The following is a 15,444-nucleotide window of genomic DNA, read 5'->3' as shown; positions in this document are numbered from 1 at the left end:
CTAGTAAGTGTCAAGTGTCTGAGACCATATTTGAACTCACGTTCTCTTGTCTGCAGGGCCACTGTGCCACCTAACTAGTTTGATTGGTATGGCAGTGAATAAGGAAACTAATTTGGATAGAGTTGTCATTTTTCTCATATTGGCTTGGCCTACCCATGAGCAATTAATATTTCTCTGGTTGTTTAGGGCTATCTTTATTTGTGTGAAAAATGTTTTCTAATTATGTTCAGTTTATATTGTCTGCAGTTATTTTAAATGAAATTCTTTTTCCTATCTCTCCCTGCTGAACTTTGTTGGTAATATATAGAAATGCTGATGATTTATGTGGGTTTATTTTATATCCTGCAACTGTACTAAAGTTGTTCATTATTTCCCCTAGTTTTTTAGTTGATTTTCTAGGATTCTCTAAGTATATCATCATATCATCTGCAAAGAGCCTTAGTTTTGTTTTCTCTTTGCCTATTCTAATTCCTTCCCTTTCTTTTTCTTCTCTTAATGCTATAGCTAGCATTTCTAGTAAAATATTAAATAATAGTGATGATAATGGGCATCCTTGCTTCACTTTTTTTTAATTGATTTTGTTAATGTAAAGTTTTGAGTTCCAAATTCTATCTCTCCTCCCCCCTTCCTCCCTTCCCTGAGGCAGTAAGCAATCAGATATAAGTTTTTGTATAAGAAAACTTGAATAAAAGAAAAATTTTAAATAGCATGCTTCAGTCTGTGTTCAATCAATATCAGTTCTTTCTTTGGAGGTGAATAGTATGCTTCATCATTAGTCCTTTGGGATTGTCTTGGTTCATTGTATTGCTGAAAATAGGTCATTCACAGTTCTTCACTGAACAATATTGCTGTCACTGTGCACAGTGTTCTCTTGGTTCTGCTTACTTCACTATACATCAGTTCATATAAGTCTCTCCAGGCATTTCTGAAGTCGTCCTGCTTGTCATTTCTTATAGCACAGTAACATTCCATCACAATCATATATTGCAACTTGTTTAGCCATTCCCCAATTGATGAGCATTCCTTTGATTTCCAATTCTTAGCCATGACAAAATGAGCTGCTATAAATATTTTTGTAAAAATAGGTCTTTTACTCTTTTTTGGGATGTCTTTGGGATAGAAACCTAGCAATGGTATTGCTGAATCAAAGGGTATGCACAGTTTTATAGCCCTTTGGGCAGAGTTCCAAATTGTTCTCCAGAATGGTTGGATTTTTCTACATCCCCTCCAACATTTTCCTTTTTTGTTATATTTGCCACTCTGATAGGCTCCTTGTTTCACTCTTGATCTTGTTAGGAAAACTTCTAGCTTATCCCCATTTCAGATGATGCTTGCTGATGATTTTAGATGCTAATTAACTTTTTTTTTTTAGAGACAATTTATTTATTTATTTGCTAATTAACATTTTAAGGAAAGCTCCATTTATACCTATGTTTTCTAGTGTTTTAATAGGAAAGAGTGTTGATTTTTCTAAAAAGGTTTTTCTGCCTCTACTGAGACAATCATATGATTTTGTTTTATTATTGGTATTGTCAGTTATGCTGATAGTTTTCCTAATATTGAACCAGTCCTGTATTCCTTGTATAAATTCCACCTGGTCATAATGAATGGTCCTTCCCCTGAGGGGTTATACTCAGCTTTTCTAGGTAAATTCTTGCTGGTAATCCTAGCTTCTTGACCTTTGGGAATACCCAAGCCCATCTCTCCTTTTATGTGGAAGCTACTATAACCTTGTGTGATCCTGACTGTGCTTCTCTTTATCTGAATGATTTCTTTCTGGATGCTAGTAATATTTTCTCCTTGACCTGGAAGCTCTAGAATTTGGCTGTAATATTCCTGGGAGTTTTCATTTGGGGATCTCTTTCATGAGTTGATTGGTGGATCCTTTTGATTTCTATTTTACCCTCTGGCTCTAGGATATCAGAGCAATTTTCCTTGATAATTTCTTGAAATATGTGTGTGGGCTCTTTTATGATCATGACTTTCAGGTAGTCCCAATATTTCTTAAATTATCTCTCCTTGTATTTTCCAGGTCAGTTGTTTTTCCAATGAGATATTTCACATTTTCTTCTATTTTTTTTCATTCTTTTGACTCTATTTGATTGTTTCTTGATGTCTCCCACAGTCATTAGCTTCCACTTGTCCAAAATTAATTTTTAAGGAATTAATTTCTTTAGTGAACTTTTGTACTTTTTTCCATTTAGCCAATTCTGCTTTTTAAAGAGTTCTTTTCTTCAATGAATTTTTGTACCTTTTTCCATTTGGTCAAGTATGGTTTTTAAAGAGTTCTTATATTCAGTGAATTTTTGTGTCTCTTTTACCATTTGGCCAATTCTGTTTTTTAATGTGTTACTTTCTTCAGGTATTTTTTGTACCTCTTTTATCAAGATGTTGATTCTCTTTTCATAGTTTTTTTGCATCACTCTCTCTTTTTTTTTTTTATAATTTTTTCCTTTACTTCTCTTATTTGATGTTTAAAATCCTTATTGAGCACTTCCCGGAATTCTGGTTGGTCTTGTATCCAGATCACATTTTTCTTTAAGGCTTTGCTTATAGCTGTTTTGACATCATTGTCTTCTGAGTTTGTGTCTTGCTCTTCCCTATCATCATAGTAACTTTTTATTATCTCTTTTTCAATTGTTGTTTATTCATTTTTCCAGTCTATTTCTTGACTTTTAAGGTTATATTAAAGTCAGACTGATCCCAGGGTTGAGGGGGCACCGTCTCGAGCTTAGGTTTTTCATGTTGCTGTTTTCAAAGCTAGTTCTGGGGGTCCATAAATTTTTGGTGCTTCCAAGGTGGTATGACCCAAGGAGAAGTGTGATCACTGCTTTCCTGGCCTGTACTCTGGTCTTTACCCAGGAAGGGACCTTGTTCCCCTTCAGCTGCAATTACCAGTGCTCCTCTTGACCCTGGAACCATGACCAGGTCCTCTGCTCTCCTGCAGCCAGAAGTACTAGTGTTCCTTTCTGCCTTGGAACTTAAAGCACGTCACATGTGAATGGCCACAAGCATTCCTCCCCCCTGGTACTACAATCCGGGCCCCTTCTCTCCTGTGGTAGCAAGCGCTTGTGCTCCTTCCTCCCTTGGAACTGAGACCAGGTTGCCTACTCCCTTGTGAGTGACTACCGTCCTCCATCCTGGTACCATGACCAGGGTCCTGGCTCCCCTGTGACCACAAATGCTGGTACTCCTCTTTGTCCTGGAGCCGCATATGGGCATTGCAACAGGGGCCTGCACCCAGGGCCAGCAAAGGGTCCCCTGTAATCTCTTTCTGACCAGTTGTCCAACCCCTTTACCATCTGTGACCAAGAGTTTCCAAGCTGTTGCTGCCACTTGGGCAGCTTGCTTCTGAGGCCTCATTCTGTTCCCACAGTCTGTATTACACTCTGGGCTAACCAGTACCCCAGGGTCACAGAGATTTCCTGCTAACTTTCTAAGTTGTCTTTGGCTAGAAAAATATATCACCCTGACCTTTTGTTGGCTCTGTCGCTCCTGAATTTGGGTTGAAGCATTATTTTTAAGTTGTTTGGAGAGGAGTATTGAGAGAGTTCAGCTGAGCTGCTGCCTGTACTTTGCCATCTTAGCTCTGCCTCCCACTAATGTAGTTTATAAGCTCTTTGGGGTTCCTTATTTTGATGATTAATTTATATCTATTCCAATTCTCTAGCATCAATAGCTAATTGAAATAGGTTAAGTTTTGTACCAGATCTCAAAACTACATGGTAATTATTAATAATATTAATTAATAATAAGTGGTAATTATTAAAAACAATTGGTACTGGCTAAGAAATAAGAGTGGTATATCAGTGGAATAGATTAGGTACACGATACATTGTAGTACATGACTGTAATAATCTAGTCTATGATAAACCCAAAGATCTAAGCTTTGAGGACAAAAACTGCTATGTGTAGGTGCCTGGGTCATGGCTAGGGAGTTACTGTCCTGAGGAGCTCAGCTATCAGAACCTAGCAGTGGAGGGGAGGAGAGTGGGGTATATTGAATGATAATAGGTGAAGGGAGTGGTGTATTGGTTTGGTTTTTTGGTTTTTTGTTTTTTTGCGGGGCAATGAGGGTTAAGTGATTTGCCCAGGGTCACACAGCTAGTGTCAAGTATCTGAGGCTGGATTTGAACTCAGGTCCTCCTGAATCCAGGTCCTCCTGAATCCAGGGCTGGTGCTTTATCCACTACGCCACCTAGCTGCCCCGGAGTGGTGTATTTATGTTGGAGACAAGCCCATTACAGACTGATTGATGTGCCATCTGCAGTATCCCTATGGTTCCAGGGCTCCAGTTTTGTCATTTAATAGGATATCATGGCTTATTCATTTTAAGTTTTAGCCCATGCTTTCAGCATAAACATTAATTTTCTTGGCAACCCAGAAATCCTACAGCAGTAAAAACCATGCTTTGTTGGCAGACTAATGTTTTCTTAATGAGCCATCTGAATCACAAGGATAGACTGTCAGAGCTGTTGGATCAAGACTGTGCTACAGTGCATTCTTAGACCTTGGAGCCGACAAGCCAATTTGTCTAAAAGAAGTAAAAGTAGTTGTTCCTGACACTTTTCTTCATGTTCTCCTCTCATGGGTGTTGTAGTCAGACAGATGAGCCAAACCTACCCCAGCCACCAAGAGACAACAATCACCCTTGTGTCCTTGTGGATGTACTTTCCTTAGGAGACAAGGCCAATTAAATGTCAGTCTTAAATGAAGGTACCCTATAGTAACTGAAAAGAATAGGAATATGCTCTTGACAAATTTAAAAGCAATATTTCCAACAATCAGTTTTGCAGAAAAGAGAAAGGTAGCTTTGAACTGAAAGGGTAAATGGGATATACAGTGATGAGCCATTGTGGCTTCCCTGGAAAGCTATACTTATGACCAAAAAAAAATCTGAAATTGCTTTGCTCACTTGTTTTCAATATTACAAAAACATCATTTTTCTTTCAGCATATGCTCTGATAAGATCTACTTTTTTCTTAAGAGGCATTTCCAATTTCCAAAGCCAAAGTTTTTCCTATGGATTGTGTCTAAAATTATTAACCAATACTATAAGTTGGCAGGAAAGTAAAACTTGGTTCACAAAAATCTGATACACACACAATTTTTTAGAGATAGTCTATTGTATAAAGTAAGATACATTTATGAAAAAAACTAACACACTAACTTTGGTTAAGTGTCATTTGTACTGTGTTCTAGAAAAGTTTTCTCTTTCAAGAAAATGACTGTTAAGCGTATTACAGCGTATGCTCCTGTCCAACAGTATTAGTAACTATTTAATGAATAAAAATATAAGCATTAGACCTTCGATATTAGTATATACAAATCTACCAGAACTACCAAAAGGATTTTGAACAGACTCATCACAGTGCTGCCAATATTGTTGGTTCAAATCCCAGATCTGCCTCTTCAGTACTTCACTTAAAACTTGTGTGAAAAGAAGGTTGTCTTCATGGGCTCCCACCTCTCCTTTCCTTTACCTTTTCTACTCCTTCTGCCTGTACTGTAATCCCCGAGCCCCTCAAGAGAAAAACAGCCCACCTCATTTCGGTTTTGCTGTCATAAAGAAAACCAAAAAACTCTTGCACATCAAGGCCTTAATGGTACTCCTAGGTGCACTGCTCTCTTTCCATTTTAAAAGAGGTCCATTTGAAGAGATTTCATTTTAAGGAATAGATTTCCAATAATGGAATTTTAGTGGAGATGTTTGGAGCAGAGATCTTCCCTGGTCACTTCAAATAACCAGGAAGCATGTGAACAATGTGGTGGGAATGTTTAACCTGGCTAAAAGAAAGCTTAGGGTTGGGGGGAGCGAGAGATGATAGTAGTGTCAAAATGTTGTCCTTTAAAGGAAGGAATCAAGACTTGTTCTGTACCCCAAAGGGCAGAATTAGGAGACTAATGATTACAGCTATGCAGAAGTAGAATGAGCTGTCTCCACAGTGGATATCCTCAAACCAAGGCTGGACGACGACCTCTTATTTGGGTGTGGTATAGAGGAGATTCTGCTTTGGCTCCAGGCCCAATGAGAGACTGAAAGTCTGTGATACCAAACAAGGTGACTATGCAGAAAGAGGTAGAAGAAAATCAGTAATATAAAATAGTCCATTCATTTGATAATGCTCCTCCAAATAAAAGTTATCTGGACATCTTTTTTCCTATTATACTCTTGTTGGTATGTTATTTTTATATTAACTTAAATAGTATTTATGGCCATTCTCTAACGACCATGCAGTTTCTTTCAACTTTTTTTTCCTCAAGGCAGAAACTGTCTTATAATTGGAATTAATACTGTTATTAAGGCTGCTAAAAAACAAAATGATAATAGGCCCTACACGTTATATACAAGGGAGTAGTAGTCATTAAAAATAAACATCAGCAGTGATGGAAAATGTTGAGTTCCTTTGCTTGCAGTTTTTGGCTTATTTATTTTAATTTTATGGGAACAGGATTGTCAACTTTAAACCCATCTGGCTCTAGCAGAGGAAAAGAAAGGAAAAGCAGGAAGTCCATTTTTGGCAACAATCCGGGCAGATTAAGCCCTGGGGAGACAGCAGCATATACCAGAACATCTGGAAAAAGTAAAGTCAGCTTCTTACCAATATCTTTGCTTGATTCTGTATATTGGATGGATCAGATGTTTTCCTGTTGGTAATCTTTACTTGAATGTTTAAATTGGTTTTTATAATGAATGTTCCTGCTGCCTACTGTAACTGGGTAATAATAAAAAAAAAAACCCAACAACAAAGTAAAAAGGTACTCATATTGCAAAAAACACCATTTTGCAATTTTAATTTCTTGAGAATCATAATTGACTAGAAATGTTTAGCAGTATTTGCTAAAAATAATATCATCAGGAAAATCTTTCACTTTATTTGTTTTGGTTTTGGTTTTTTGGATTTTTTTTTTTTTTGGTGAGGCAGTTGGGGTTAAGTGACTTGCCCAGGGTCACACAGCTAGTAAGTGTTAAGTGTCTGAGGCCGGATTTGAACTCAGGTCCTCCTGACTCCAGAGCCGGTGCTCTATCCACTGCGCCACCTAGCTGCCCCAAAATCTTTCACTTTAAAGAAAACCCAATGGTTCTTCTGTGAATAATAATCCTCATTTCATGTAATATCATAAATGTGCCCATTTGAAATTTTTTATTATCCACCACTTTATTCAAGATAACAAATTAACCCATAAATAGACTTCAAGTTGTATTTTGATATTCTTTAATAATATACCAAATTTTGTCTAAATCAAGCAACTACTTCAAAATTTATTTCAAACAAACACAATTAAATGTTAGGCATTTCATGACATTTGGCAAAAACAAAACAAAACAATTTCTTATACTTTTGGTTACTGTATTTCTTGCAGCTTGTTAGAATTATTCTAAATCTACATACTGTGAAAACTTGTTTCAGAATGTAAAAGAAAAATTCTATTTAGTCAGTATACTTATTTGTACTGTGGCACCAAAGACCTTCTGTACCTCATGGCCTCCATTTTTCTTCCATTAGCAAGTCCCCAGTTCATTTGTAATCCTACTGGTTTCTCACTGCTAACATTTTCCCTCATGTTTTTAGTTACTTTGTTGTTGTTGAGTCATTTCAGTCTTGCGTGACACTTTGTGACCCCATTTTGTTTTCTCATTTTTTTCATTTTGAGCAAAGATACTGGAGAGGTTTGCCATTTCCTTCTCCAACTCATTTTACATATGAGGAAACTGAGGCAAACAGGGTTAAGTGACTTGCCCAGGGTCCCACAGCCAGTGTCTGAAGACCAGATTTCAACTTAAGAGATCTTCCTAACTCCAGGTCCAGCACGCTATCCACTGCACCCCCTAGCTGTCCCTTTAATTGCTTCACCATCTTGCTTTTTCCCTTAGGAGAGAATGTAGTCTTTTTTTTCATCTCTCCTTCCCTGCTCCTTACAAGCAATTTATGATCCTTTTTGTTAAGGATTTTACTACCATGTCTTCTTTTAACACTTTGAAAATTCTATTAGTTCTCCAGCACAAGGCTCTCCCTTCTTCCCTCCTTTACAGTTCCCTGCTTCCCCAATGAATTTCATGAACAGCCAAAGACCCAAAAAACAAAATAAGAATAATTACTGCTCAATGATGTCCTCTCCAAAAGTCTTATTACCTGGCCTTTTCAGTTTAATAAACCCTCCTAAAGCTCACACTCCATTGGCATAGCCTAAAAGAACCCAGGTCCCTGCCACACTGTCAGTGAGGTATTGGAGTAGAACTTTAGTAAAGGCTACTGCAAATATTGCAGGAAAACTTGTGGAGAATGTGACAATAGACAAATCACCAAGGTTAAAAGATGAGACCTTTTGTTCGGGACTTTGAATATGTCTCCTTCATAGGACTTGAATTTGTCTCCTAGGTAAGTGTATAACATATTGACATATTATATCATACCATATTATGTTGTTGTTATAGATCTGAGCTGCAACCTGGGCCTGTAAAAGGGAGCAGTTGGAAATGCTAGATCTAGAGAGAGAGATCCAGAGAGAGCTGAGTCAGAACAGAGTTCAGAGGAGTACAAGTTCATATTGGAGGGGGAAGGAGGTGAAGCCTGTTCAGTTGAAATGAATTGAACTGATGAGGGTTATACTTCCAATCAGAGTTCCAAAGTCATCATCTTCTAACCTTGTTTTATTTTGTTTGTTTGTTTGTTTGTTTTAGTGAGGCAATTGGGGTTAAGTGACTTGCCCAGGGTCACACAGCTAAGTATTAAGTGTCTGAGGCCGGATTTGAACTCAGGTACTCCTGACTCCAGGGCCGGTGCTCTATCCACTGCGCCACCTAGCCGCCATATAAAGCAAAACTTTTTAATAAGGGAATTATAGTAGTGGTAAACAATGAGAAGGCATTGTAACACCATCAGAAGAGCATTGAATTTAAAGGGGAACCAGGTTTGAATTCCAGCTCTTCCTGTGTGTTATCACAGCACCTGTCTGAGCTTCAGTTTCCTGGTCTTTACAATATGAGGGGGTTAGACTAGATGACCTTTAAGGTGCTTTCCCGCTCTGAATCCTTGGCATTTGCAAATCGCTTTGTAAAAATTCCAAGCCCTCTTCTAACCTTGTTAAGCTACCTGAGCTTATCCCTTGGTCATGTCCCATGTGAGGGCCTGAAATAGTAATAGAAGATGAAGAACAAGGTTATACAAAGTCCTGCACTTTAATCAGGCTCTTGGCAACTTGACCCTTCATCTTTCCTTGTTTAAGCACCCCTTTTCCAGATCTTGTCCTCAGAAAGCTCACCACTTTCTTGTCTGAAACGCAACATCAAATTCTGGATTTCTGGATTTCTGGATTTCTGGTTGAGGTAGATTTGTCTGGCACAATGTCTAGAATGTGATTCTCCCACCTGAGCTCCAAGCATGGAGCTCCCAGCACGGTAGGGATTGTCTGCCTCCCCTACTCTTCCTCCCCACTAAATCCACATGGAAACTCACATTTGCTGGAATTTCAGCAAAAACCTTCCTCAGTTGTTATCTCATGAACTGAATGATGACTTACTGAAACTTGTCTTTGTCCCCAGACCCTCAGTAAGGAAGACCCTATTCTAATAGATGTCTAACCTCTTCTCCTAGGCTTCAAGCTTCCTGCTCTGATCTCTTAAAATTGTCTCTGTCCTCCTGAAGAGGCTAGCCCTGTTTGTCTGTCTGTCTTTCTGTCTCCCCTCCCTCCTCTCCATCTCCTTCTCAGACAGGTGCTGTGATAACACACAGGAAGAGCTGGAATTCAAACCTGGTTCCCCTTTAAATTCAATGCTCTTCTGATGGTGTTACAATGCCTTCTCATTGTTTACCACTACTATAATTCCCTTATTAAAAAGTTTTGCTTTATATGGTTTTCCAGAAGAAAGAGTAGGGCTTCAAATCATTTGGGTTTTTTGATTTTGGACTCCAAATGATTTTTGCAGTACTCAAACATGAAGCATCAGTGTAGTTCTTACTTCTGGTGACTCATTAATAAAACAAACATTACCTTTAACTGGACAATGCTGGCCTAAGTTTCCAAGAACATTTTTATTGAGAACATGTAGGAATACAGGTGAGGTGAGGAAGTGTTAATTAGCATTGTTTGGCATTTGCATTCTTGTATCTCCTACTACAATTTGAGCTCCTCGAGGCCAGTGACTGGTGTGGATGTGTATCTATCTAACCCCACGCCCAGTACAGCACCTTAAACAAGTTAGATGCTTAATATATGTTCACATAAGTGAAGGGAAGCAATGAATATTGGACAGCTTCTCTTCCCCCACCTCCTTGTTCTTAGATTAGTAAATCACAATTTATGTTCTTGCCCAAGGGGATGATTCACTAGAGCTCAGGTTTACACACACACACACACACACACCTCTTCAGTTTTCTAAATGATAATAGAACATTACATCCCTCAGTAGGGACGGGGTCTTGGCATCACAGTACAAACCAGTATACCTGTATAAGAAGAAAGTAAGTTGACTTTGAAGTTTCTACAGCTCTTTCATGTGAGCCTTGGACAGAGCTTAGATTTATGATTTCACACTGTCATTCAAATGGATTCTTTTGGGAGAGTTTGTGAAGTTTGTGGTTCTGATCTTTGTGGGGGTTTAGGTTCCTTTGATGGTATGCGGCAGACCTGGGAAGAAGTTTGTTCTCTCAACACAGCTCCATCACTCAGTGCTATCATCAGAACACCAAAATGCTACCACATCTCGTCCCTGAATGAGAATGCGGCCAAGCGACTCTGCCGGCGGTATTCTCAGAAGCTGATTCAGCATACTGCTTGCCAGCTGCTGAGAACGTATCCTGCTGCCACACGCATCGACTCTTCCAACCCCAACCCCCTCTTGTTCTGGCTCCATGGGATTCAGCTGGTTGCACTGAACTACCAAACGGACGGTAAGACTGCAGAGATTCACTGTAAATTCTTTATTGACCCGTTCTGTTTGATACCCGTTTGTAAACCTGAATAGATGAAGTGAAGCACAGGGTCCAAGGGTAGAGAATGAAGGTAAAAGATTAAGTGTTTCAGCTCCCACAGTGATACTTCCTCTCTTGGATCCCTGTGTTTTCACTTACTTCCCCTCATTCCTGGAGGGCTTTCCATCTTCAGTGCTGCCTCTTAGGATCTCTGGTTTCCATCAAAGCCCAGTCCAGGTGCCTTTTACATGAAGCCTTGCCTGACCCCCCTTACCCCACAACCGTTAGTGCCCTCTTCAAAAACTCTTGTATTTGCTTCATCTGTATTCTGTCTGTATGTGATATGGGTGTGCATGTCATCTCCCCTATGAGAGCGTGGCTCCTTGAGGACAGGGGCAGCTCCCCCTGTCTGTATATCCCTAGGACTTAACACAGTACCTGGTGCATCATAGGCATATGATAAACGCTTGTTGATTGATTGATTGATTGATTGAATGAATGGTAAAGAGTACACTGGTTTATAGTAGAAGTGATATTTTGTGGGTTTTTTGTTTGTTTGTTTTTGTTTTGTTTTGCAGGGCAGTGAGGGTTAAGTGACTTGTCCAGGGTCACACAGCTAGTAAGTGTCAAGTGTCTGAGGCTGGATTTGAACTCAGGTCCTCCTGAATCCAGGGTCAGTGCTTTATCCACTGTGCCACCTAGCTGCCCCAGAAGTGATATTTTGAATAAATCTTTGGTGTTAAGTTCAAGTATGACTATAGATTTGTGATTATAGATTCAAAGAAAGGCCCACCTATAGTTATCTGGTTCTGATTCCTTTTCCAAGAATACTTATATTAAAACCACTAGAGAGGCAGCTAGGTGGCACAGTGGATAGAGCACTGGCCCCAGGAGGACCTGAGTTCAAATCCAGTCTCAGACAGTTGATACTTACTAGCTGTGTGACCCTTGGCAAGTCATTTAACCCCCATTGCCCTGCAAAAAAAAAAAAAAAAAAAAAAAAAACCACACACACAAAAAAAACCACTGGAAACAGAGAGTGTTGGTTCAATTTTTAGAGATTTGTCAGGTAGGAATCTCATCCCATCCCAGTAGAATCTCTGCATTTATGTATCATCTTAAGGGGTATAAAGTGCTTTCCTAACAGCAGGTTTGAGAGGCTCCATATTCCAAAATTTCAGTGGGTCTGTGATCTCATCATCTTGGCAGTCAGAGAGATTAAAGGCTTCCCTACTGTCTCATCCTGAGCAACTCAGTGTCCTCCCTCAAATCTCCCCCTGTCCTGGGGTACCTTCTTCTAGTCTCTTAATATTGCATAAATATGAATGGAAGACATGTACTGTCTACTGATTATCCTTTGTTCCTTGATACCTTTACATGAGGGGTCATACTTACAGTAAGTAAACTTTATAGACAATCAGATTTTTCCAGGTAGGCCCATTTTCGTCGATTACATTGGAGATTGAAGCAGCTATTGTGCTCCTGACACTATTAATAAAGCATTCAATGACTTTTTTTTTTCAAATGACAACATAATTTAATGCATTCAGGAGGCGAAGAATAAGACGAGGGCATACGTAGGGAGCATGGTGGAAAATGCTTCTGATGGCTTCTTTCACTTAGATGATATAGCTTTCTTTTTGTTATTGTCAGGGAAGAGCTTTACATCAAAAGCAATGAAAAATGTGAGAAGGGATTTCACATCTCTCGGTTCTAGATAATATTCCTGGGCTATTTTCTCCGCAGTCCACGTTTCAGGAAAACGTTTATGATTGTTATTCAATGACTTTTAAGGAATGAGTGGTGAGAGACATTTTTGCCTGTTTTACAGGAGACTTAAAATAACAAATGGTGCTTAAAATCCTTTTTCCATATTAATTTTTGTAAGCTCCTAGATTCCAGGTTCAATGACAGAATCACAGAATCTGAACATTGGACAAGACCTCAGCAGCCATCTAGTCCATCAGCCAACTTTATTAAGTGCCTACTGTGTGCCAAGTACTGTGCCAGGCACTAGGGACACAAAGATAAAAAAAGAAAGATAGTTCCTAACCTCAAGGAATTTATACTCTAATGTAGGAAGACGACGCATCTGGTGGAAAAGCCAGAGGAGTCCCAAAGCAACCCAGCCAAGACAGGCAAGGAATCCCCAGGACCACATACCTTGTTGGTAGTGATCCAGTCTCTGCTCGAGGCCATCTGAGAAGGGAGACTCCACCATCCTCTGAAGCTGCTTGTTCCACTTTGGGACGGCTCTCCTTATTAGGAAGACTTTTCCTGAAATCAAGCCCAGACTGGCCTCTTTGTAGCTGCTACCCATTGCACCTAGTTCAGCCCTCTGCCACCAAAGAGATCAAGGCTACGCTCTTCTCAACGTGGAGTCTTTTAGCACCTGAAGACAACTATCATGACCCCTCTGAGACTCCTCTAGACCAAATGTTCCCAGGTCTTTCCGCCTTGAGGTCCTTCACTACTGCTTTACCTACTTGCCCTGTGCTGGACATTTATTGTTCTTCTCATGCCTTGACACTCAGACTTTGACACAGTACTCCAGAGGAGGTTTTACAAAGACAGAGGATGATAGGATGATCACCACCCTATTCCTGGAAGCTATGTCTCTCTTAATGCTCCCAAAGATTGTGTTAGCTTTCTTGGTGGTCACCTCACACTGTTGACTTATTATTGTGTTGGCTGACTTCCCCTGTAACATTTCAGTCCGTAGAATCCTGCTTATATTTTCTCAAAACCCTTAAAATCTGTTTTCCCAAAATCTAAGGTCTATTTCAGACTATGCCCAGATTTCTGCTCCTTTTCTGTCATTGAGTCTAGAGGGAAGCCATCACTTCACCCCAGAGTTCCCATGTAGCAACCAGTTTCTCTCAGATAGTTAAAATCAAACCCAGAATAAAATTTCCCCTTCTTATTTCCTCTACCTGTTAAAGGATGAAATTGTCACTCAGGCAAGTCAAGAATATATTATCAAAAATAAGAAAGAATATATTGCCTCCTCTGCTTTGGCAGAAAGCTTGCTAGAGCAAATGTGCAGATAATTGAAATTCCCTATCACTGCCTATCACACCTTTGTGCCAGGTGTGTGATCAGGTTCCTCATTCCTCATCTCTTTCCTTTCTGCCTAGGTGGCTTACAATATACTCCAGGGGCATAATCACTTCCTGTTGCCATCCAGTCTACAAATAGCTGCCTCAGTGCCCTGGGCAGGGAGTCACCAACTCCTCTTCCTCTTCTTCCTCTGACCCTGAGAGCTGTTGTCTCTCTGCACCATCACCCTTGGGAGGACAAGCATCTCATTCCCAAGCAAACTTTTACCATCAGGTCTTTTCATCACCACTTTCTCTGTGATCTAAAAAAAATACATACATATGCATATGTACACATGTGTGCTTCTTTATAAGAAAAATTTTAGGTGTTTTATGAGATTTTTTTTCCCTCATAAGAAGCAACATGGTATAGTAGGTAAAGAGCTGTCCTCTGACACATACCAGCCATATGATCCTAGGAAAATGGCAACTCTCTGAGACTAAACTGCAGGTGACCTCGGATCAATTACTTAAGCTCTTCTGGCTTTAGTTTCCTCTTCTGTACAATAGAGAGATTAGATGAGGTCATCACTTAAGTCCTTTCCAGACCTCACTCTCTGATCTGGTAAGAATATGCCCGGGGCAGCTAGGTGGCGCAGTGGATAGAGCACCGGCCCTGGAGTCAGGAGTACCTGAGTTCAAATCCGGCCTCAGACACTTAACACTTACTAGCTGTGTGACCCTGGGCAAGTCACTTAACCCCAGTTGCCTCACTAAAAAAAAAAAAAAAAAGAATATGCCCACAGGGCAGCTGGGCACAGGCCCTGGATTCAGGAGTACCTGAGTTCAAATCCGGCCTCAGACACTTGATACTTACTAGCTATGTGACCCTGGGCAAGTCACTTAACCCCAATTGCCTCACAATAAATTAATGAAGGAAGGAAGAAAGAAAGAATATGCTCACAACAGTACGCAAAGGCACCTCACCAGGGAGAACCCCAGACAACATCTCCTTGCCTCAGCTTGCTAATTCCCAAATTTGGGTTCAAAAACAGTAAAAAGGAGATGCCTTGATTCTCCTCTTCAAGTGAGAGCCCATCTGTGACACTGCCTAGAGGACATAGGCTTTGAGTTTTTCTTAGGAATAGTAATGATCCATGTATATTGCCTAAGGCAGCTGCTGGCTTTCCCCCTGGAATAACTATGGAGTAATTTGAGTCTAGTCATTCTTTGGTCTTAGCATATTCTGCCTAGTATCACATTTATTTATGTTATTAGATTTTAAGCCCTTTGAGGGCAGGAACTTTCTTGTTTTTCCCCCTTTGTAGGCCCAGGGTTTAACACAATGCCTTCCACACAGTGCCTTGCACTTAAATGTTTGCTGAGTGAATTAAGGACACATTTAGAAGTTTCTTTGTTACCAGCTACAGAACTTAGCCCTTATTCCAGCTGGCTTCTCACAAACAAGGATTTGGAAGAGATTTTATACCAGC

General features: G+C 39.9%; 1 protein-coding gene across 1 annotated transcript in view; it reads left to right on the top strand.

Moving 5' to 3' along the window:
• PLCE1 (phospholipase C epsilon 1) overlaps positions 1-15,444 on the top strand; it is a 336,517-nt gene that overhangs the window by 289,391 nt on the left and 31,682 nt on the right. The window contains exons 24-25 of the mRNA XM_043983896.1: positions 6,453-6,584; positions 10,605-10,892. Of these exons, the coding sequence (XP_043839831.1) occupies positions 6,453-6,584; positions 10,605-10,892 (420 nt within the window). The remainder of the gene's footprint in view (positions 1-6,452; positions 6,585-10,604; positions 10,893-15,444) is intronic.

The sequence above is a fragment of the Dromiciops gliroides genome, chromosome 2 (assembly GCF_019393635.1).
Source record: "Dromiciops gliroides isolate mDroGli1 chromosome 2, mDroGli1.pri, whole genome shotgun sequence".
Classification (NCBI taxonomy): domain Eukaryota; kingdom Metazoa; phylum Chordata; class Mammalia; order Microbiotheria; family Microbiotheriidae; genus Dromiciops; species Dromiciops gliroides.
Note: the sequence above shows the minus strand (reverse complement) of the source record. Positions and strands in the feature narration are given on the sequence as shown.